This window comes from Palaemon carinicauda, unplaced genomic scaffold, assembly GCF_036898095.1.
Source record: "Palaemon carinicauda isolate YSFRI2023 unplaced genomic scaffold, ASM3689809v2 scaffold34, whole genome shotgun sequence".
NCBI classification, from domain to species: Eukaryota; Metazoa; Arthropoda; class Malacostraca; order Decapoda; family Palaemonidae; genus Palaemon; species Palaemon carinicauda.
Genome location: NW_027171082.1, coordinates 298,182 through 323,554, shown reverse-complemented (window position 1 = coordinate 323,554; position 25,373 = coordinate 298,182). Strand labels below are relative to the sequence as shown.

The window sequence follows — 25,373 nt, the reverse complement described above, 5'->3', positions numbered from 1 at the left end:
GAAGACTTCTTCTATAGCAAGATAAATCTGATACACTTTGCATATATTGGATGTTAAATATTGTATATTTGATAGTCAATAGCCATTATTAATATTTATATATTATCATTGTTATTTTTAACATATTGTATTGAAACATGACCTAATATTGCATGCAAAGAAGAAATAAGACAGAAATTAGTTTTTTCAACTATGGAAACTACGGTTTTCTAAATACTTTCATTCACATTCACCATGACTAAAGAATAACCAAACCCTAACTTATGCATGAATAAATAAGAGAGAGAGAGAGAGAGAGAGAGAGAGAGAGAGAGAGAGAGAGAGAGAGAGAGAGAGAGAGAGAGAGAGAGAGATTTTCTGTTGCTTAAAATGAGACAATATAATCCCTATCATTTGTCTGCTAGAAAGTGCAACACAGGAAAGCGTATAAAGTGCTTTGTCAGTCAAAGCCATTATAAACTATCTATCACAGAGAGAGAGAGAGAGAGAGAGAGAGAGAGAGAGAGAGAGAGAGAGAGAGAGAGAGAGCAGCCGTAGATAAATGTTTTTCAAAGTTTCTTTTACACCTTTGGAATGTGGTGGTAACATTTTTCAATGTAAATCAATTGATATTTCAACTTATGTGTCCTGTAGGTTTATAGGCCTAGGCTACATTTATAATTATGGGAGACAAAATATATGATAGATATTCCAACAGGTTGTGTCCAGTAGATCTATAGGCCTAGACCTACATTCATAGTTATGATGGGCAAAATATTAAATACTGTTTTGTATCTAACGGTGTACTTCATTGGTTTCTTAAATGGATATGTATTCAATATATTATAGGTCAAATAGCCCTATAGACATAGGCCTACGTTCATTATTATTATTATTATTATTATTATTAGTAGTAGTAGTAGTAGTAGTAGTAGTAGTAGCAGTAATAGTAGTTGGAAAAAGCAGGATACTTTAAGCCCAAGGGCTCCAACAGGGAAAATACCTTAGTGAGGAAAGGAAATAAGGAGATAAATAAACTACATGAGAAGTAATGAGCAATTATAATAAAAATATTTAAAGAACAGTGACATTAAAATATATATTTAATATATAAACTATAAAAAGAAACTTATGCCAGCCTGTTTAACATAAAAACATTTGCTGCAAGTTTAAACTTATGATGGAGAAAATATATTTAATATCTAACGGTATATTTTATTGGTTTAAAAATATAAAATAGTTTTATATATAACTTTTTTATATTTTTTGTGCAAGTGCTTTACCGGTTCAACGAGTCTAAAATTTCCAAAACGTTCATAGTATGAGTTTAAGTCACGTATTAGATTTGAAGGAATCACGTTTCTTAATACATATTTGCGGTTCTTCAAGAATTCAAAGTTTCCAAGCAAAATATTAGTCAGTGCTTTTTACTCTCTCTCTCTCTCTCTCTCTCTCTCTCTCTCTCTCTCTCTCTCTCTCTCTCTCTCTCTCTCTCTCTAAGAATATTTAAATATTGATAGAAATATTTACATAATTATTTGGAGGAAAAAGGCTGTATGGCCATGCATAGGTCTAGTTCATACAGATCTCTCTCTCTCTCTCTCTCTCTCTCTCTCTCTCTCTCTCTCTCTCTCTCTCTCAGAATATTTGAATATTGATAGAAATATTTACATAATTATTTGGAATAAAAAGGCTGTATGGTCATACATAGGTCTAGTTCATACAGATATCTCTCTCTCTCTCTCTCTCCTCTCTCTCTCTCTCTCTCTCCTCTCTCTCTCTCTCTCTCTCTCTCTCTCTCTCTCTCTCACACACACACACACACACACACACACACACACACACACACATACAAGAATTAAATCATTGCCCGAATAATATACCGCAAAAGAATGTCTAAAAAACAGGAAGTAAATTATGTGAGCACAGCTGTGACGTCATAGCTGGTGGGAAGGGTGACAGTAACACCATCTTCATTCTTAAACCTTTAGCACCCTCATGATAATAACTCCTTTCCTTCCCTTTCTAAATCTACTTTCCTGGAACAAAGAAATACATAAAAAAAACCGTAAAAAAGTAGCTCAAAGAGAAAAAAGACAGTTACCCCCTGAGAATATATATGTGCAAGGTGACCCCATTTTCTCCCCTAGCTCGTCCCCATGACACAATGACCGTTGCTGACCGAAAAGTAAATCTAATGAGAGGAAGAATTGGCCGCTATTTGTAGGTCACCTGTGTTTGTTTGTTATGTATTTATACTATAAAGCAATAAATAATGCATACAGAAAGCAACCAGCCATACGTCGCTTGCTTGAATACCCAAGCAAGATCTATGTATGAACCGTTAGGCTAACCTTTCCCTTTAGTAGCACAAGCTCCTAGCTCATTGCCAAGTCATACCACGTGGTAGAATAACTGTTAAGTTTGTGATTCTCGGTTATTTTTTATCCCATTAATCTAATTATACGTTTATTTCTTTATTTACATTGCTATCTATCTACTAGAGGTATGTTTATGTTATGCAATTAGAGAAAACTGAAATAAAGAACAGGAAGTTATTGCAAAATGAGTTCTTTTGTCAGTTCCTTTCCTGCAAGACGGGGGTAAGCAAACCGTATGCATGAATAGAAATCTCTCTCTCTCTCTCAATTTTCAGGTCAGTAATCCCTTCCCACAATCGGTCTAGCTTGGCATTTTTCCTACAATCGGTCTAGGTCAATCTTCGTTTAAATTCTCCTTATTCATCTCCGTTCGATTAACGGTATCGAATAAGAGAGAGAGAGAGAGAGAGAGAGAGAGAGAGAGAGAGAGAGAGAGAGAGAGAGAGAGAGAGAGATTTATATCCAGTTCATTACATTGCCCACGTGAAGGAGAATGTTTAGAACTCACGTGAGGTGATGAATGTTCAAATAACATTCAACAACTTTCATTTATGTTTTCTAACATTAAATTTAGATAATTTAATTAATATATTAAGTATTTTTTTATTAAGTGTTTAATATTTATAGAGAAAATCAATTCTCCATTTAAATTTCAAGTAATTTAAGACATCGGCCTAGTCTGATTAAATGATGAAAAACGTCGATTTTTTTTATAATTTATTAACTCATTTAAGAACTAATGTACGCGACCAGTCAAAAACGACGGCTAGTTAATTATATAGTGTACACACACACCTCTCACCATTGTATGACGACTCCTTCTCTATAGTAAAAGCTGGGTCAAATAGCGGTTTAAATTGGTATAGTACACACGGTTTTTTTTTTTTTGGCTGGGATACATTTTAGAAAGTTTTAGAAATTATATTGAACAGACCCATGTGTTTTTATTGCATTTTTTTTTCATATTTATAGATATATTGATATTTTATTTTTGTGTGTGTGTGTGTGTGAGAGAGAGAGAGAGAGAGAGAGAGAGAGAGAGGAGAGAGAGAGAGAGAGAGAGAGATCAGTTTGTCTTAAATCTTAATCTTATGGTAGATATTTAACCATGTATGTATATATATATATATATATATATATATATATATATATATATATATATATATATATATATATATATATATATGTGTGTGTGTGTGTGTGTGTGTGTGTGTGTACATCTTGTTGGTTGTTCCGGGCCCATAGTTCCACACCAGCCATCCTTTTCCATTGAACCTTTGGACAAGGTTCGCCTAATATAACGGGAATGAAGGCGGTATTATCAAATATAAGACGCTCTGCTGAGAGAGAGAGAGAGAGAGAGAGAGAGAGAGAGAGAGAGAGAGAGAGAGAGAGAGAGAGAGAGAGAGAGAGAGAGAGAGAGTAACTGTAGTCCCTTGTGGGAACAATAACCGAACATAGATTAAACTCGTGTATAGATTATGGAGCACTGTAGGCACAGAGAACAAATGATAAATATGAAGTGTTTATTTAGCCTAAACATAAGATTAAATTTAACTTTGAATGTTGGTTTTAAACGAACAATGTTGCAATTTATGTTTCTTCCATTTTCCATATCAAAAGTATCATCACATTAATGTATTTTTATTTTACTATTGTTTTTTTATATATATTTTCAAAATCAGGTTTAAAAAACGTTAATCTATACTGTTTTTAAATAACATTCTAAGTTATATTAAAGTCTAGCTGGCAACTCAGACCTTGTTTATTTTAGCAGGCCAGTAATATTAGCGTACAATTGAATTTAACGGTGTTTTATGTTCGCGTAGATTTATTAATATTTTTGCTGCTCTATTATAATAGTTATTCTTGATATTTTATTCATTTCTGTTTGAATAAACTAAAAAAATTAATTATTATATAATTATTTGGAGAGAATTTAAATTAGTATTTAATATCTGACAATAAATAAAATTGTTTTAAAAAATTACATCAAATTTTGGTTTTAATGTTTTACTGAATTTTGATTTTTACTTTTTTAAATTTAAAGAAGTCGAGGATAGTAAAAGTTTATTTAAAAATAACTTATTTTATTCCATATAAAGAACATTTATAGTTTCAACCTTTTCAAAATCTGACTTTAACCAGATTGCAATCTGGTCATTTAGAAAATATGGCTGAAAAATGAGTTTTAATTATACATTAGAAATACTTAAGGAACATTTCTCTGTTTTATAAGTGAATTTAATGCCAACTATACAAAGAAAGTTATCACTTATAATGGTACTTTCTCGTTAAAAGTTAGTAGAATTATAATTATAATTATTTGGTTTATCATTTCATTTTGAAATTGAGGTTAAAATTGGACATATATCGTAAATTTTATACATATATATATATATATATATATATATATATATATATATATATATATATATATATATATATATATATATATATATATATATATACACACACACACAAACAACAACAATAACAACAACAAATGCAGCCACTTTTAGTTCACTGCAGGACAAAGGCCTCAGACATGTCCTTATATATATATATATATATATATATATATATATATATATATATATATATATATATATATATCTTTCAATAGTCAGTATTGTCTATAAAACTATATAACAAAACTGTTAAAAAAACAAGTTAAATTATTGAATTATCAATGCCTATAAATACTGTGCAGTATAACCAGATACTATGAAAGTTTAACTTCATATTTCATATAATTTCACAGATATCAATTAACCTGAGATTCACAGTTCACCTTGAATGTGTCTGCTATTTCTCTCGGCCATATATCTCTTCAGCGTCTCCCATAGGTAATAAAATGCTCCGGACACAGTACCTAGCATTTCTCTGCTCACGAGATCACCGATATTTATAAATTCATTCCATAGGTATTGCAGGACGCTAACTTGAGTGATTTCGTAGCGGATAGTAGCTGTTTCCGTATCCTCAGCCGTAGATTCTGTTACAGTTCTTTCGTCTGTTGTAGGCGTCGCTGTAGCGGCTAATTTCTTCAGGTTCTGCATTTCCTCCTCGTCCACTTTTTCGATAAGTTGCGCCTTCTGCGGGTCGGCTACGAACCTAGAGGATTTAACCGGTTTCTCTAAAACCGTATCGTTTTGCTTGATATCCTTCGAGATATCCTTCGTCACAATGTCCACCTTTCCACCTAAGTCACCCTTGAAGAAGTCGTCTATTTCCTCGTTCGTCAAGTTATAAGGGACGTTGTTGATGTACGTGATTTTCCTTCCCGTTTCCTCCGGGTGTGACGAAGTGTCCGTAGGGAAATTGCGAGAGCTCACGCCCCTAGAGGCGTAGCCCAAGTACACGGTTATTATGAACAGCAGGTTAATGGTATATTTCGTTTCCATGGTCACTTAAATTGCAAGGATTAGTTGGTCACTAGAATTAATAGGGTCTTGGAGCCACAGAGCGACACGTCCGCCTTGGATGGAAGTTCGACTGAGAATGAACTCGCTGACTAGTGACTAGTGAGTCTAATGACTTCAGTAGTGAGTCTAGTGACTACTGCTAGCGACTAGTGACTCACAGAGTCATTCGCGTCCCGCTATAGCACATTGGCTCCTTCCAGCGTTCAAAGGGTTCACAGACTTACAATAACAGTGTTGTTGTTGTTGTTATTGTTGTTATTCAAGATAACGCGAATTATTTATTCATCGCAAATTAGATTATTTGGTTATGTATAGAAAGTGCTTAATGTGAATAAAAAATAGCATATATTTGATATATATATATATATATATATATATATATATATATATATATATATATATATATATATATATATATATATATATATATATATATATATATATATATATATAATGGCTATCAATGAGAATTAACATTTCAAACGAATTACGTAAACAGCCAAAGGTTGCAAAAGAGAGAGAGAGAGAGAGAGAGAGAGAGAGAGAGAGAGAGAGAGAGAGAGAGAGAGAGAGAGAGAGAGAGAGAGAGAGAGAGAGAGCCGCATTGACGAACTAACAATAACAATAACAATAACATCAGAAGCGCTTAGAATTAGAGCGTGGGAAACCGGAAGTAGCAGATTGGAGGAAAGTTTGAGGGATGAATGGGGCAGTGACTGTAATAGTTTTGTCTGGAGCCACCCTTTGTTAGGGGAAACGGGTTAATATTTAAGTAAGAACTGAAATGAAGATGTGAAATGGTAGTAAATATATATATATATATATATATATATATATATATATATATATATAGGCCTATATATATATATATATATATATATATATATATATATATATATATATATATATATATATATAGGCCTATATATATATATATATATATATATATATATATATATATATATATATATATATATAAAATGTTAGAGGATGAAAAAGTTTTCTAAGGATGAATGAGTCAGTGACTGTAATGTTTTTAATTTCTGGAGCCACCCCTTGTTTGGGGAAACGGCTAAATTTTGAAGGAAGATGTGGAATTATATTAAATATTTGATATAAAAAAAAAATTGTAGGAGGATGAAAAAGTTTATTAAGGATGAATGAGTCAGTAACTGTAATGTTTTTAATTTCTGAAACCACCCCATGTTTGGGGAAACGGCTAAATATTGAAGGAAAAATAGAAAAAAAAAGTTTATTTGGAATATGATTAGTTAACCAAACGTTTAGCTCGGCTCCGCAAGGCACTAGAAGAGTTGGAAGACCCAGGCCTACATGGCTGAGGACTATGAAGCCTGAAGTAGATGATGATAAGTGGAGAAGTATTGAATTAAAAGCTCAAGATAGAAACGACTGGGGATATCTAACCGGTCCTTTGCGTCAATGGGCATAGGAGATGATGATGATGAGGAATTTAGAAATCAGGAGGTACATATCTATAGTCAATTCTTTTTAGTGAGGCAGATTTGCACCGACTCGCAGGGGTGCCCTTCTAGTTCGGAAAAGTTTCCTGATCGCTGATTGGTTGAACAAGATAATTCTAACCAATCAGATAGCAGGAAACTTTTCCGAGCTAAAAGGGCACCCCTGCAAGTAGGTGCAAATCTGCCTCGCTAAAAAGAATTGACTATAGGTAATGAACATGGAGAATAAACAAAGAAATGGATAAACTAGAGCTGACTCTCAGAGATAGAGCGCATACCTTCGCCAATGTGATGGGCGTGTGATGACGAGACCTGCACTTTTTGAACCCTAACTGCTAAAGTGATATCACTATATATTTGTATGTCACAAGAATTGAATGATGCACATTTTGGCACGAGTTTCATGCAAATTGGATAAAAGTTGACCACGATATAGCACCAGCCACCCGTTGAGATGCTACCGCTAGAGAGTTATGGGGGTCCTTTGACTGGCTAGACGGTACTTCATTGGATCCTTTTCTCTAGTTACGGTGCATTTTTCCTTTGCCTACACATACTCTAAATAGTCTGGCCTATTCATTACAGATTATCCTCTGTCCTCATACACCTGACAACACTGAGATTACCAAACAATTCTTCTTCACCCAAGGGGTTAACTACTGCACTGTAATTGTTCAGTGGCTACTTTCCTCTGGGTAAAGGTAGAAGAGACTTTTTAACTCTGGTAAGCAGCTCTTCTAGTAGAAGGACACTCTAAAATCAAACCATTGCTTGGGTAGTGCCATAGCCTCTGTACCATTGTCTTCCAGTCTTGGGTTAGAGTTCTCTTGCTTGAGGGTACACTCGAGCACTCTATTCTATCTTATTTCTCTTTTTGATTTGTTAAAGTTTTTATAGTTTATAAAGGAAATATTTATTTTAATGTTGTTACTGTTCTTAAAATACTTTATTTTTCCGTGTTTCCTTTCCTCACTGGGCTATTTTCCCTGTTGGAGCCCCTGGGCTTATAGCATCTTGCTTTTCCAACTAGGGTTGTAGCTTAGCAAATAATAATAATAATAATAATAATAATAATAATAATGTCACTATATACTTGTATGTCATAAGATGGGCAGTTGAATTCTGCACATTTGGCACGAGTTTCATGCAAACTGGATAAAGATTGACCATGATATGGCAAAAAGATTTTTTACCTTGACCTTTGACCCAATCACTCTCAAATCTCAAGTTAGGTATTTAAATTATGGCCATTTTGGCACAAGTTTCCTGCAAATTGGATAAAAGTTGACCACCGTTTGGCAAAAAGACTTATTTTTACCTTGACCTTGACCTTTGACCCAATCACTCCCAAATATCAAGGTAGGTATTTGAATTATGTCCCTTTTGGCACAAATCTCGTGCAAATTGGATAAAAAATGACCACGATATGGCAAAAAGACTTTTTTTTTACCTTGACCTTGACCTTTGACCCAGTCACTCCCAAATCTCAAGATAGGTATTTGAATTATGGCCATTTTGGCACATGTTTTATGCAAATTGGATAAAAGGTGACCACGATATGGCAAAAAGACTTTTTTACCTTGACCTTTGACCCAGTCATTCTCAAATCTCAATATAGGTTATGAACAACGTTATGCAACGAATGAATAATGACATTGAATGGAAAAGAGACTATTGTATGATCTTGAATATGCATATGATATAGTTCTAATTTCCTCTACAATGGTTGAAATGCAGGACATGATTGATAGGTTGCTACTGGACGGGAGAAAGGTTGGATTTATGTTCAACCAGGTCATACAGAACTCAAACTCCTGCAAATATTACCCAACTCAAACTCCTGCAAATAGTACCCAACTCAAACTCCTGCAAATAGTACCCAACTCAAACTCCTTCAAAACTTATCTAACTCAAACTCCTACAAATATGACCCAACTCAAACTCCTTCAAATATTACTCTTCTCAAACTCCTACATATATTACCCAACTCAAACTCCTGCAAATATTACACAACTCAAATTCCTACAAATATTACCCAACTCAAACTCCTTCAAATCTTATCTAACTCAAATTCTTACATATATTACCCAACTCAAACTCCTTACAAATATTACCCAACTCAAACTCCTGCAAATATTACACAACTCAAATTCCTACAAATATTACCCAACTCAAACTCCTTCAAATCTTATCTAACTCAAATTCTTACATATATTACCCAACTCAAACTCCTTACAAATATTACCCAACTCAAACTCCTGCAAATATTACCGAACTCAAATTCCTACAAATATTACCCAACTCAAACTCCTTCAAATCTTATCTAACTCAAACTCCTGCACATATTACCCAACTCAAACTCCTACAAATATTACCCAACTCAAACTCCTTCAAATATTACCCTTCTCAAACTACTACATATATTACCAAACTCAAACACCTTCAAATATTACCCAACTAAACTCCTTCAAATATTCATCATCATCATCATCTACGCCTATCGACGCAAAGGGCTTCGGTTAGATTTCGCCAATCGTCTCTATTTTGAGCTTTTAATTCAATACATCTCCATTCAACATCTCCTACTTCGCACTTCATAGTCCTCAGCCATGTAGGCCTGGGATTTCCAACAATTCTAGTGCCTTGTGAAGCCCAGTTGAACGTTTGGTGAACTAATCTCTCCTGGGGAGTGCGAAGAGCATGCCTAAACCATCTCCATCTACCCCTCATCATGATCTCATCCACATATGGCACTCACGTAATCTCTCTTATAGTTTCATTTCTAATCTTTTAACTTCTTCTGAGGACTTTGTTCTCAAATCTACTAGATCTATTGGAGATTGTTTCATTGTCATACCATGACCCATGTCATAGAGTAACACTGATCTCACTAAACTGATATATAGTCTGATTTTTATATGAAATTGTAGGCGATTTGATTTCCAAATTTTACTTAACCTAGCCATTGTCTGATTTGCTTTTTTCAATCTTTCACTAAAATCTAATTCTAAAGACCCTGTATTGGAGATCATAGTTCCTAAATACTTAAATGATTCTACCTCATTAATCCTTTCTCCTTCCAATGATATTTCATCTTCCATTGCATACTCCATTCTCATCATCTCTGTCTTTCTTCTATTTATCTTCAGCCCTACCTCGTGTGATATTTCATGCATTCTGGTAAGCAAGCATTGCAAATCCTGTGGTGTTTTGCTAAGTAGGATAGCATCATCAGCATACTCTAGGTCTGCTAAATTCTTATCACCAATCCAGTCCAGTCATTCTCCACCATCTCTTTCTACACATTACAAACTCCATGAGGAGGATAAACAACACAGGTGACAACACAATCCCTTGGAGTACTCCGCTGTTCACTGGAAACTCACTTGATAAGACTCCATTAACATTAACTTTGCACTTACTATGTTCATAAACAGACTTAATCAAATTTACATATTTAGAGGAATTCCATAATAACGCAGGACTCTCCACAAAATTGGCCGGCGCACACTATCAAAGGCTTTTTCATAGTCCACAAATGCCATCAAAAGCGGATACTTATATTCTACACATTGCTGTACAACATGTCTCAAAATAAAAATTTGGTCAGTGCAACTTCTACCTTTTATAAATCCTGCCTGTTCATCTCTCAGCTTTTCATCAATCTTTCTCACAAGTCTCTTTAAATTAAGCATAGCATATATTTTCATAACAACTGACGTAAGTGTTATGCTTCTGTAATTATTGCAATCAAACAGGTCTCCATTTTTTCCTATTTTCACCAATACTCCTAACTCCCATTTATCAGGTTTTGCCTCTTCATGCCACATTCTACAAAATAACCTAGTAAGAAGTCTGGGAGTCACTTCATTTTCAGCCAGTATCATCTCGGCAGTTATTCCATCACATCCAGGGGCTTTCCATCGCTTGAGTTTTTTAAAGAATAGCTTCGACTTCAAACACACTGAATTCATTTAGGCTATGGGCACATCAAGGTCTTCATCAGCTTCAGGTATATCAATCAAATTATTCCCTTCATATGTCCTATTCATAACCCCTGTAAAGTGTTCCATTCAACGTTGTCTTTCTTTATCTTCTGTTGCTATAACAGAACCATCTCTCTTTTTTATGGGTATATGCTTCTTCTCCTTTACCCCAGTCGAGATTTCATTAATAATTCTATGGGCAATTCTTACATCGTAGCCACTTCCTGAATTCATAGCTTTGTCAGCTTCATCTGCTTTACAGACTCTAAATATTCTCTCCAGTCATTCCTGGCTTTTCTTTTGACCTTACTTTCAATACTGGAATACTTAGTATGCCCTACCTTGTAATTTTCATTACTTCCTCGAAAACTTTCAACAATCAATTTCTGTCTGTCTCCTTTTTATAGTATCCCAAGTATCATTTGATATCCATGGCTTTCTCCTTGTAACTGTGAGTCCCAAGACTTCACTGCTAACTGTTCTTAATATCACCATTCTTCATTAATTGTCTGTTCTTCGTCTCTTAAAGTCTCCAAGACTGCAAATCGATTCCTACATTTCATAAAAAAAAATTTTCTATGCCTTTCTTCTAAAAGCTTAGTTGTATTAAACCTAGATATTCTATCTACATTTCTGTTGGGTGCTTTCAGTTTTATTTTTAGTTTGGCAATGAGGAGCTTGTGATCACTACCAATATCTGCCCTCCTATAGCTTTTTACATTTCTCAGAGTCTTCCTCCTCTCTATATTAATAGTAATGTGATCTATCTGATTTTTGTAATTGCTACATGGAAAAGGCCATGTATACTTGTGGATGTTCTTGTGTTGAAAAAGAGTACCTCCAATGACAAGATAGTTTGCTGAACAGAAACTTATGAAATGTGCTCCATTTTTATTTGCAACTTTGCCAAGACCCTCGACACCCATTATACATTCTCTATCCCTTAATTATTTCTTCCAGCTTTAGCAGTAAAGTCGACAATCACAATTTTCATATCTCTCTCAGGGATCTCATCTATTACCCTCTACAGTTCTTCATAGTATTCATCTTAACTTTCTTCAGGGGAATCATTTTTCGGGGCATATCAAACTATAATACTCATATTACACTGCTCTGATTTGAACTTTGCTAGTAACAATCTACTACTTACAGCTCTTCACACTGTTAATGCCTTTTCTGCTCTTGGTGTCATCATCATTCCTACCCTATCTCTTCCAACTCCATCTGATCTTCCTGAGCAGATATATATATTACCTTGGTCTAAAATTTCCTCACCAATCCCGTTACAACGTATCTCATCTTTAAAATCGTAAAATACAATGTGGTCCCAACTTTTTGTTTTCCCAGTGATACAATTACAAAAGGAAAATTACAAACATACAATTGAAAAAGAGAAAATTTATTTTTAGCTACACAGGTACTTTTAGAGACATTCAGTCACATCATAATAAAATATAAAATAAAAACAAAAGAGATAACAAATAATATACAGATACGTACATGTAAGGAACGCGTCCTACTGCCGACATCCACACCTACACGAACTCCGGAGCGAAGTAGAACCAAGACACGACTCAAATTATACAAATACTCATCCACCGATAAAAAATAAAGTCCTCTCTCTCACACACACACAAACAGGTCTCTGCTGTAGTTTTTATTTCCTGCCCTTGGCCTTCTTGGCGAAGGGCCTCCTTGCCTTTGATCGCTTCTTGCCCATTTTCTTTGATTTCTTGGCTTTCAAGGCGGCCGCGGCCTGCGCTCGCTTGGACTTCTGCGGCATGACCTCCTCCTCTTCGTCTTTTTTGGCTTCTTTTCCCAGGAGGTATCGGCCGCTCATTCCCTGTGGAGTAAGACAAATAAGTAAACATTACTATTTTGAAAAATAGATTATGTAATATTTCAGGCATTAAATTCTACGTGGAAAATTTGTTATTTGGAAATTAATTTAGGCATAAAATTCTAAGTGGAAAAGTTGTATACAGTCCGTATTATTTCTAAAGCTTTCATTAACTGAAAATAACATGTTCTGGAAACAAAATACAATAGTGATTTTTTTTTCAAATCTTTACAAAATAGATGGAGTATTGAATTTATCTATAAATACAATTTTAAAAGTACTGCAACCAATGAAGTAAATTTAAAATTTCCTAATCAACAACAATAGAATATTTTTACAAGGCTCTTTTGTACGACACACTCTAAAGAACTCCTTACGTCTTAAAGGTAGCCCATGAAAGGCAAAGGTAAGGGACAGTGACAATGAACTAGCAGGACAATGCCCTAGAGACTGAATAGTTTTCTTTGTGGTATGGCTTTCCTCCCAACATTGTCTCTTAACTTCGTCTTCATTTATTTGCTTCAAGTCCCATCAAACCTAGCTTCTTTTAAGTCTTTCAAATTCGTTTAGATGTTGCTCCTCATCTGGAGTTAAGACTTTAGGTGTACCCTAAAGGTTTGCATTTGGGGTTTAATGGTCTAGTTAAATTACTTGAAAGAGTGAAAACTTACTGAAGTGGAAGCTCATCTTCTATTATTATTACTAGCTAGCAAAAGTCAGATTTGAAGACCTGTATTTCTGGGGTATTGATAGCTCGTGCGGATGTGAGGTAGGCTACTCGATGCCCTTCCACTGATGAATATAGCCTAAATGCCCAAATGAAGAGTTGCGATGTAAATCAAGATCTGTGCTGATACAGGATTGTTAAGGAAATAATGAAGTGTTTTGTTAATTCAACCATTAGTGGAAAAGTAGGATGCTATAAGCGCAAGGGCTCCAATAAGGAAAATAGCCCAGCAAGGAAAGGAAATAAGGAATCAGATAAAATAATGTATGAGTGTACCCTCAAGCAAGAGAACTCTGACAGTGGAAGACAGCAGTATTGAGGATGTGACACTACCCAAGACTAGAGAACAATGGTCTGATCTTAAAGTGTCCTCATAGAAGAGCTACTTACCATAATTAAAGGGGTCTCTTTTACTCTTACCAAGAGGAAAGTAGACACTGAACAATTACAGTGCTGTAGTTAACACTTTGAGTGAAGAAGATGAATTTTTTGGTTATCTTAGTGATGTCAGGTGTATGAGGAAAGCGGGGAATATGTAAAGAATAGGCCAGACTCTTCGGTGTATGTGTAGGCAAGGGAAAAATAAGCCGTAACCAGAGAGAGGGCTCTAATAGGAACTCTAAAGACTAGATGGAGGAAAATCAAAGCAGTCTTTCCTTTCTTTATTGATTCCAGGAGGGCTGAAAACAATACCATGAAACTCTGAGCTTTTCAGATCCCTAGAAAAAAAATCAACGGCTGCTTTATAGAAGTCGTAAACTTAGAATCAAGTATATTTGATATTGAGAAGTCAGGTCCAGTCAGAATTCATAGTATATATGACTCATGACATGGAAAATAAAGGTTCCATACTTCTGGATGGTCCATTTTACCCGAGAGTTGCTAGACCAGTACCAAAGGCAAAATATCAATAGAGTGATAAACATTATGAAAACAGCAAGTGGAAATGATAAAACATCAGATAAACTAGAAGCATGAGAGAATAGTATTTCTGAAATATAGTTTCTGATTATTCATGGCAGTACCAGCCGAACTCAGTTGAGTCCCTCATCAGGCTGGGAGGAGCGTAGATAGGAAAAGTCCCCTTCTTTTAATTTGTTTGATGTTGGCTACCCCCAAAATTGGGGTAAGTGCCTTGGTATATAGATAGAGAGAGATCATCTCCCCCTACGCCTACCGACGTAAAAGGGGCTTGGTTAGATTTCGCCAGTCGTCTCTATCTTGACCTTTTAAATCAATACTTCTCCGATCATTATCTCCTACTTAGCGCTTCATAGTCCTCAGCCATGTAGGCCAGGATCTTCCAACTCTTCTAGTGCCATGTGGTTAGGTTAATATCTAAATATTAACGAATGAAAGAATAAGAGAAAATAAACATTTCTTACATGTGTGTTGACTTGTCCCTTTGGTCGGGCGAAGATAGACTGTTCCAGGCCGCTCTTCAGCGAGCGTCTCATCATTGATCTGATCATGTCTGGACGAACGGTCTTGAAATTCTGTAGGATGTAGGCCTTGATCGCCTGGTAGCTGGAGCCTTTACGATCGCCGAGGGTTTCGATCGCCTCTATTATCATGTTCGTCGTCTTGGGGTGGGTTCTCTTTGGGGTTTTCTTCTTTGCACCGGGTCCTGAAAATTACAAAGTGAAATTTTAAAATTTGCAACACTAACATGGTACTGTAGTTTACAGAGTGTATATACTGTATTATAAATTCTTAAACACTGTACTGCTAAATAAAGAAATTAATTATCATGTAATGTTGCCTTCAATTAAACGCTCATCGGTCATTGCCTCGATAAGTAGCTATACTACTATACTTAGATTTAGTATTATCTTCTTTGAACATGACAGACAAATTTCCTTTGTTGAGATGAGAGGAAATTGCAAACTACCATGAACTGATAAAATTCTAAGAGATAATTGCAAACTACCATGAGCTGATAAATTCTTAGAGGTAATTGCAAACTACCATTATTAAATTATGATAGTTATAGTGCTATTACAATTTTATATATAAAGGTAACTATATATTCAAAATCCTATCCAGGTTGTGAAGCCCTGTTAAACTGAAATAATTAAAGTAGTGTGTTGTATAATTTATTATTTCAATACTTACTAAATATTCATATAATTTATTTCAATACTTACTATTAATATTCATATAATCTATTTCAATACTTATCAAATATTTATTTGCTCCAAACTTACAATAATTTGATTTACAAACACAATCTAACTAAAGATGAAGATAATGTAAAAAAATTCTGTAAAAAATACAATATTGTATCATTTAATACAGTAAGGAAGACAATATTTCTAATAACCTGATATATATTTCACATAAAACCCAACTATTTGTTCAATTTTATAGCTAAAAATCATAGGCTTAGGATTCAGGTTAGGCCTACGCTAGGTCAAAATATAAAATTTGACTTGCGAACATATTCATTAATGTTCTTTTTTTTTATATATTTTTAGTTGATTGAAGTTGTCAATATTTCAAGAAAATATAGAAACTTTAATCATTCAATTTATTGTCTTCTATAGAGGACATATAAATAATTACTCTTGGATTTTGCACCAAGAATAATATCAATTTATATATGAAGCAAAACTTAAAAAGATAAATTAAACAGGAAGATGAAATGAAGGTAGCAGGAACAGAAAAAAAAAAAATTCTGAGTTTTATAAATAAAAAGTTCCGTCACTTTAAAACAGAATAATTAAAAAAAAAAAGAGCTTCCAAGAATGTATGTTGAACTTAGAATTAATTATTCATGAGCACATCCTTATCATAGCCATGGTAGTTAACAGCATTAGGTTAGAATAAGTTAAATGTTTTCTTTCAATATGACATTTCAAAATTTTGAGTTTATATGGACCATTTTTTTTCTGAAAGGATGATATTTTTATGGTTAATTCATTTATACTCATGTGTATGTTTTTTTTTTTTTATAATTGCCTAGTGTATAAAACAAAAATACAATTGTTAAGAATTGCCAAACAAGGAAGAAATTGTGTGCTATGTGCAGACAGCAACTGTATAAATTGAATAAAAAGTAATTATGTATTTAATTTTAATTGATTTTATTACTGAAATTAAGGCTGAAGCTGAGAAGGTTCATTTGGTTCTAAAATCAGATGAACAATTAAGATGACTAATTAGAGATACACAGGTAGGCCTAATTAAAAAACCTACTTTGACATACAGGTAGTACATAATACGTCTCTTGCCTGCGTGTACATCTTGCTTACATAAAGTACAGTACACCATCATATGGCAACAGCATTGTAGTGATTTGTCAGGGTTTGCTTAAGCTAATATTCTAGTTAAGTGGGTTGAATATCTTTGCCTGATGAGGTTAGGTAAAAAAAATCAAGCTATAGGTGAGGTTAGGTTAGGCTAACATCTATTTTCCGTAATTGTAACTACAGTACTGTAGATTATAATATTGTTTCATAATTTATCATAAATTACTACTACAGTTAAATACAGCAACATTAAATGCATTACTGTAGGCCTACAGTAGGCTAGTTAGGTAGATATGGCAAAACTTTACTCGTGCACCGTTCAAAGTTACGTTGATGTATAGCGATTAGGAAGATGGTGTCCATGGTCAATTTAGCAGAATTTAGAGGCCACCAACTCTCATAAACGGTTAAAGTCATAACATCCTTGGTTAGGTTAAGGACGACCCTCAGATATTAATGTTTACAAGTGATGGTGCCCCGGTGAATAGTTAATGTAAATGTAGGGTTCAAGTGCTAAGCCTATTTTAGTTTTTAACCAAATGGTGGTGGCATGGGTAAATATTAACATAAATATGAGGTTCTAGTCTAAAAAAGCATTAGCATACACTTATATAGGTTAAATAATTATAATAATTAAAGCACATAAAATTCATATTTTGTTGGGGTTGGTAGACAACATAAGATTATGTAATTAAGGTAACATAAACCAGCTTAGGTTGTGCATGATGTCAACATGATATGTAAACAATATGAAGTCATGGAAATGCTTCAAAGTTTTAGTTTAGACAAAAGCATCAAATATGCCAAGTCAATTTTGAACTAGACCTATGCCTCTGAAATGGTTGTTTCTGTTTCCTATTAGATGTCATGTCTAAATTTAAGGATAAGTTTGATTAGTTTATCTAAAAATAAATAAAGTCTAGTGAATATATAAATAAATAACAGTCTGATGAATATTCTTAAAAATTGGCACTCTCTCTAGGCCTAAAACCAGAATTAGCTGCCCAATTTGCCTCTAGACCTATGGCTATGGGTACCTGTATATCACTGATTGTCATGATGATTTAGGGAAATTTGCCAATATTTACCACTTTTGAAATTTGCTATAGGCTCTTTCATAGGCCTAGTCCATCTTGACATAGGCAATACATTGTGTTTATAATTTCTTAAATAATGAGGTAAGTAATTTAAACCAAAATATAAATAAAAAGTCTAATAAATATTGGCAAACTATAATCTTCACTAGGCCTATAACAGCCTTGGCTTCATAAACTATCATTAGACCTATGCCTGCAATTTGTGTCTTATTTCATTGTTGTTTAATATACATTAAACGAAAGAAAAGAAATAATTTAACATAAATTATATGTTTGTAATAGACATTATTGGAAATAAAAATATAAATAAACACAAATTATATGTTTGTAAACACCACAGAAGTATTGTAAATATGACAGCGTCGGCGCCACCAGGTTAAGTTTGATGACACGCGACGCGCTAGTGCGAATCGGTCTAGTTAATAGCGTCGTGTATAAGCAAAATTAAATAGAAAAGTTAATTGCGTCGTATAAGCAAAATTAAATAGAAAAGGTTAATAGCGTCGTATTTAAGTGAAAGTAAATAGAAAGGTTAATAGCCTCGTATTTAAGTAAAAGTAAATAGAAAGGTTAATAGCGTGGTATTTAAGCAAAAACAATAGTGAAGTTAATAGCGTCGTATTCAAGCAAAATTAAATAGAAAAGGTAATAGCGTCGTATTTAAGTAAAGTTAAATTGAAAAGTTAATAGCCTCGTCTTTAAGTAAAAGTAAATAGAAAGGTTAATAGCGTCGTATTTAAGCAAAATTAAATAGAAAATATCATTCTTTTCATGAAATATGCTTCCATTTTGAGGAATAATGACCCCCCTTCCCTCCCCCCCTCCCAAACGCACCTCTCTTGGATCCCTTGACTGGTCCTCGCTTGCGTTTTTTGGGCGCATCACCTTCGCCCGCGTCGCCGCCCGAGTCCTCCTCTTCGGCGTCACCGCCCGAAGTCTCCGCCCTCTCTTCCTCAGTCGATTCCTCCCCCGTATCGGCTTTATTATCTTCCTCGGACATTATTCCCTCTTAGGACTTCAACTGACGCCAGAAATATCCTCAACTTATTCCCTCAACTCCAAGGATCTCACTCGACCTTGAACAATGCGATGCCAGAAAAAAATCCTCAATTTATTCCTCACGTCCAAGATTCTCTATGTAAATTCCTCCCCCTATTATAAAGGACCTCACACGACCTTTAAACAACGCGACGCCTGAAAAATCCTCAAAAAATCCTCAACTTATTCCTCGCGTCCACGAATCTCTTTGCGTAAATTCCGCTCAAGTTGCGAGGGGTACATTCTCCGTGCGGACGGAAAGGTAGCGTGTCAATAATCTCGGCGCATCCCACGCCATCGGGGAGTCGCTCCCGAATGGCGTTGTGCTTCTGGTATGAAGACTTTCAATTATTACGGCTTTAATACGAAATATTTCCTATTATTAACACACCGTTCGATAGCCCTGGGCAAAAGCTACCCGCCGGTGTATATAACTTCGTAAATCATTCTATATTAACGAAGATATTCGCCTTTAACTGACCACCCAGGAACAAAATGTGCCACCACAATCGTGTATTTTATTATGTATAAAATCCTCCGGCGGGTTTCCGAGGGGCGCGGCCTTTGACGAGCGTAGGCCTGCGCTAGATCCATCTACCAGTAGGCCTATGGTGCCTCTCCGTAAGAGGAGTTAATGGGAAAAACGCCTTTTCTCTGACCCCTGAAACACAAATAAATATCCCTTGCATAACTTTTGGGTAGAAATGTTGCATTCGTGCATTGCAATGAATTGCTTGTTTGTTTGTTAATTTGTTTGTGCTTGATTTGCTTGGAAGGAATCTTAGTATGTTGTGGTAATTCATGCTATAGTTGTCATTTCCTATTTAAGGAATTATAATCAATTGAATTATGGTGTCCTTGCAACTTGAGTCAGCGTTTGTGCTTCTTTGCTGAAAACATTTTTCAATGTTGGATGTTTTTTTTTTCACAAAAGATTATTTTAGTGTTTTTATGTAATGGATGAAACACAAATGGAAATGCTTGTATATATTAAAATGAAGTGATGACACGTAAAGGTATTGTTTATTTTGGCCTCTCTCTCTCTCTCTCTCTCTCTCTCTCTCTCTCCTCTCCTCTCTCTCTCTCTCTCTCTCTCTCTCTCGTGTTTGGTTGGTCTTAAACTAAGTCGTACTTCTCTCTCATTCTCTGATTTTGATCTTCTCTCTCTCTCTCTCTCCTCTCTCTCTCTCCTCTCTCTCCTCTCTCTCTCTCTCTCTCTCTCTCTCTCTCTCTCTCTCTTATTCTGATCGTCGTTCTTTTAAATTCAGAATTCCTTTAGACCTATTCTAAGTTTGCAGCTCTCTCTCTCTCTCTCTCTCTCTCTCTCTCTCTCTCTCTCTCTCTCTCTCCTCTCTCTCTCTCTCTCTCTCTCTTTAAGTCGTACTTCTTTCTCATTCCCTGATTTTGATCAACATTCTTTTGAGTTCAAATTTCTTCTAGGCCTATTCTAAGTTCTCTCTCTCTCTCTCTCTCTCTCTCTCTCTCTCTCTCTCTCTCTCTCTCTCTCTCTCTCTCTCTCTCTCTCCTAAAAGGTAATCTAATTGCGCTTTCCATTGTGGGGGGAAATGGGGGGGGGGGGGGGGGCGTTGACATGATGTTAGCGTGGTAGACACCACCACCACTTGCCGCCAGTCTTTTACCTTTAAATCGATAGTAGCGGGAGCTTGTTAATAGCTACTACGCTTCATGGATGCGATGCGTCTTTGTTTTTTTTTTTTATTTTCTATTTCTCGCAAGCAAATTAAAAATAGGAGAATCTAATGCATGAACTTAGGCCTATGAGAATGGTCTACTGTTTGGGATAGCATATTTTAATATTCTATTATTATTACATTTTGGTTTTTGTGTGAAATTCTTGTAAAAATGCCCTTTTTTTCTTTTTTTTTGTTTGCAAGCAAATTAAAAATAGGAGAATATAATGCATGAACTTAGGCCTATGAGATTGATCTATAGTTTGGGATAGCATATTTTGATATTCTATTATTATTACATTTTGGTGTTTGTGTGAAATTCTTGTATATATGCACTTTTTTTTCTTTTTTTTTGGGGCAAGCAAATTATCAATAGGATAATATAATGCATTAACATAGGCCTATGAGATTGATCCATGGTTGTTGACTAGCATATTCTAACCCTTTTTTATTCTTTGATTTTGGTTTTGAGTAAAATTCCTGTAAATATCCATCTTTGTTTTTATTTTTTTTCCTTTCTTGCAAGCAAATTATTAATAGGAGACTATAATGCATGGACCTAGGCCTATATGAGATTGGTAGGATATGGTTTTGACTAGCATATTCTAACCCTTTTTTATTATTTGATTTTGGTTTTTGTATGAAATTCCTGTAATTATGCATCTCTGTTTTTAGTTTTTCCTTTCTTGCATGCAAATTATAAGTAAGAGAGTATAATGCATGGACCTAGGCCTATATGAAGTTGGTCTATAGTTTGGACTAGCATATTTTACCCTTTTTCATTATTTGATTTTGGGTTTTTTGGGTGAAAATTCCTGTAATTATGCATCTGTTTTTATTTTTTTTCCTTTCTTGCATGCAAATTATAAGTAAGAGAGTATAATGCATGAGACTAGACCTATGTGCTATGTCTGTGGTTTGGAATAGCATATTCTAACCCTTTTTTATTATTTGATTTTGGTGTTTGGGTGAAATTCCTGCAAATACCAAATCTGCAACATCAACTGCATTGCACATGCGCGCAATGGCGTCACCTATGCAAGCGCTTGGCAATGCAGTTGCCTTCGAAAATAGGGGGATATATACTTCACTTTACCCATTCTAAAGTTTAACACTATTAATTTTTAACTATTCTGAAAAGCAAAATCCCTTGAACTAAATAATTATCTCTTTCGAATGTTAAAATAGATGTTATAAATCACGAGAAAAGGCAAGCAATGCATTCCAAAGCACCCAAGCGGCGGTCTTTGATCGATAGAGACAATGTGAAGTCTTGTTCGGCGAGTTTGGAAGCAAGCGATGTTTTACGACCCTACCTTTTTTTATTTTCTTTTTTATTTCTTTGCTTAGAAATGCTATTTATGATATATTTTAAATGCGGTTTTCGTGGATTACGGTAATCTTATTAAGAGAGAGAGAGAGAGAGAGAGAGAGAGAGAGGAGAGAGAGAGAGAGAGAGAGAGAGAGAGAGAGAGAGAGATTTTTAGGGTGCTTGGAGTAGTGGAAAATGCGTTAGAGAGAGAGAGAGAGAGAGAGAGAGAGAGAGAGAGAGAGAGAGAGAGAGAGAGAGAGAGAGAGAGATATTTAGGGTGCTTGGAGTGGGGGAACTGGTTGAGAGAGAGAGAGAGAGAGAGAGAGAGAGAGAGAGAGAGAGAGAGAGAGAGAGAGAGAGAGAGAGAGAGAGGTTTTACGGTGCTTGGAGTAGGGGAACTGGTTTAGCGAGAGAGAGAGAGAGAGAGAGAGAGAGAGAGAGAGAGAGATTTTAGGGTGCTTGGAGTAGGGGAACTGGTTTAGCGAGAGAGAGAGAGAGAGAGAGAGAGAGAGAGAGAGAGAGAGAGAGAGAGAGAGAGAGAGAGGTTTTACGGTGCTTGGAGTGGGGGAAAATGCTTTAGAGAAATTTCTTTAAGCGAAAATTAAACCGATTTCACCGATTCAACTCGCTGATTAGGAAGCTCTTTCCACAGTCTGGTCGTAGTTGGAATAAAACTTTTTGAGTACTATGTAGTACTAAGCATTATTATGGAGTAGGTATGAACTTAGAATTAACTGAATATTTATTTTAATATTTATTTTAATATTGTTGCTCTTAAAATATTTTATTTTTCCTTGTTCCCTTTCCTCACTGAGCTATTTTCCCTGTTGGAGCCCCTGGGCTTATAGCATCCTGCTTTTCCAACTAGGGTTGTAGCTAAGCAAGTAATAATAATAATAATAATAATAATAATAATAATAATAATAATCATCATCATATTCGATCTTTTGTACTAATAAATGTTGAGAAATATAAAGATAACATTATGTTAATATAGCAGGATGCTATAAGACCAGGGGCTCCAACAGGAAAAAGGGAAAATAGCTCAGTGAGGAAAGAAAAAAAAAGAAAAAAATATTTTAAGAGTAACGTTACAATAAATATGTCCTATATAAGCTATCAAAAATTAAAAAAAAAAAAACCAGAGGAAGAAAAATAAGATAGCATAGTGTGGAAGACCATGGTACAGAGGCTATGGTGCTACCCAAGACTAGAGAACAATGGTTTGATTTTGGAGTGTCCTTCCCCTATAAGAGCTGCTTACCATGGCTAAAGAGTCTCTTCTACCCTTACCAAGAGGAAAGTGGCCACTGAACAATTACATTGTATTATTCCCTTGAGTGAAGAAGAATTGTTTGGTAATCTGTGTTGTCAGGTGTATGAGGACAGAGGAGAATATGTAAAGAATAGGCCAGACTATTCCGTGTGTGTAGGCAAAGGGAAAATGAACCGTAACCAGAAAGAAGGATCCAAAGTAGTACCGTCTGGCCAGTCGAAAGACCCTATAACTCTCATCATCATTACCAGCCATTGCTTGTCCACTGCTGAATAAAGGCCTCAGACATGTCCTTCCTCTCGCGTCTGTTTATGGTCTTTTTATGCCAGCCCACGCCCGCAAACTTTTTTTTAGTTCGTCAATCCATCGTCTTCTCTTCCTTCCCCTGCTTCTTTTGCAATCTCTAGGGACCCATTGTGTTATTCTTAATGTCCATCTATTGTTTGTCATTCTCATTACATGTCCTGTCCATATCTATTTCTTCTTCTTACAAGTTGTTAGAATATTCTCTACTTTAGTTTCCTTTTGCATCCATGTTGCTCTTTTTCTGTCTCTTAGTGTTATTCCCATCATTAGCTCTTTAAGTTGTAACTAGCTGTTGATAACTCGGCAGGTAGGCCTATATGCTCCTCAGCTGACAAGGATGACTGCAGGCTATTTCATAAAAACTGGTCTGACGTCACAGAAGACTGTGATAGGACTACCATTACTAGATTTGTTGTTGCAGACTATTTCATTAAAAACTGGTCTAACGTCACAGAAGACTGTGGTAGGCCTACCAATACTAGATTTGTTGTTGTAGGCTTACATGAAGTCCTAGTAATTTCTTATTCTGGTTTTGTGAGGCATGTACCGCACGTGTTTCATACACGTTCATACACTGTAACGATTTTGATTTTCTATCTTATCACTCACTCTTCCCTAGCACAAACTTTTTCATTTTTGCGACGTTCTTGCTTGCAAGTCGCTGTATAAAAGCTCGATGATTGTTTCATAAAGTTTAATTGCATTCACCTCGCTTCTCAGTTATCAACTAACGGCTGCTCGCACAGTGGTGACCAGCGGAATGTCTGCTCCCTCCAACCTGTCCCCTCGCTGCTGTGCCCTACTATCTAAAGATGCCACCCACCAAAACTGCCTCTTTTGCACACGCCGCCTCAATGAAACTACCTCCTTTTGCCAGCAGAGAAGTGTTCGCCTGGTTCTAGCGTGTTGAAGTCCAGTTTCGCATCAAGGGCGTGATTCAGTCAAGCACCAAAGCAGAATATGTTCTCTTGGCAATCCCCGAGGACGCTTTTCTGGAAATCTCTGGTTGGCTGTGCGAGCAAGGGGACACCCCAATAACATATGACACTCTCAAATCATACCTCCTGGAACAGTATTCGCCCTCGCCAGCAACCCGCGTAGCCAAACATTTACAGCTCTCTGAACAACTGTTGGGGAACAAAAAGGCTTCACCCGCCCTCAGTAAAATGACCAGTATCACTCGCTTGCAACCTGCCGTAGACGGCTCTCCTTGTGAAGTGAATCTACTTTGTGTCCTTTTGGTACGATGCCTACCCGAACCTGTTTGTGCTGCCATCCCTGATGTCGATATTTTGCCCATGAATGACTTGATGATCAAAGTCAATGCCCTTAAGGACAGCCTTTTCAAAACCCTCAAGAGCTCCATCAACGCCTCCACTCCTGATGAAGTGGACAACTATTCAACATCGACCGAAGCTGACGTGAATACAATAGGACACAGACGCTCACCCCGTGACTTGCCAGAGAAGAGACAAAGCTGCCCACTACCCACATATACCACCTCTCGCTTAAACCCCAACTAACGACCTCTCCAGCCACTTACTGACGCCTATCAGCCGCAGTTATGCTTATGCTGCTAC

General features: G+C 35.7%; 1 protein-coding gene across 1 annotated transcript; it reads right to left on the bottom strand.

Moving 5' to 3' along the window:
- Positions 1-12,638: 12,638 nt before the first annotated feature.
- Positions 12,639-19,417, bottom strand: LOC137636607 (sperm-specific protein PHI-2B-like). The gene is made up of 3 exons (XM_068369010.1): positions 19,005-19,417; positions 15,208-15,449; positions 12,639-13,098 (listed from the first exon to the last, which is right to left on the bottom strand). The coding sequence occupies exons 1-3, from the start codon at positions 19,168-19,170 to the stop codon at positions 12,913-12,915; spliced, it is 594 nt and encodes a 197-aa protein (XP_068225111.1). The 5' UTR covers positions 19,171-19,417; the 3' UTR covers positions 12,639-12,912.
- Between the last annotated feature and the right edge of the window lie 5,956 nt (positions 19,418-25,373).

Excerpts from the sequence above, each read along its gene's own strand:
- LOC137636607 (XM_068369010.1), bottom strand. The coding sequence starts at position 19,170 with ATGTCCGAGGAAGATAATAAAGCCGATACGGGGGAGGAATCGACTGAG. Across the intron at positions 15,450-19,004 it reads AGTCAAGGGATCCAAGAGAG|GACCCGGTGCAAAGAAGAAA; the intron begins GTGCGTTTGGGA and ends TGTAATTTTCAG. Across the intron at positions 13,099-15,207 it reads AGGGACAAGTCAACACACAT|GGAATGAGCGGCCGATACCT; the intron begins GTAAGAAATGTT and ends CTTACTCCACAG.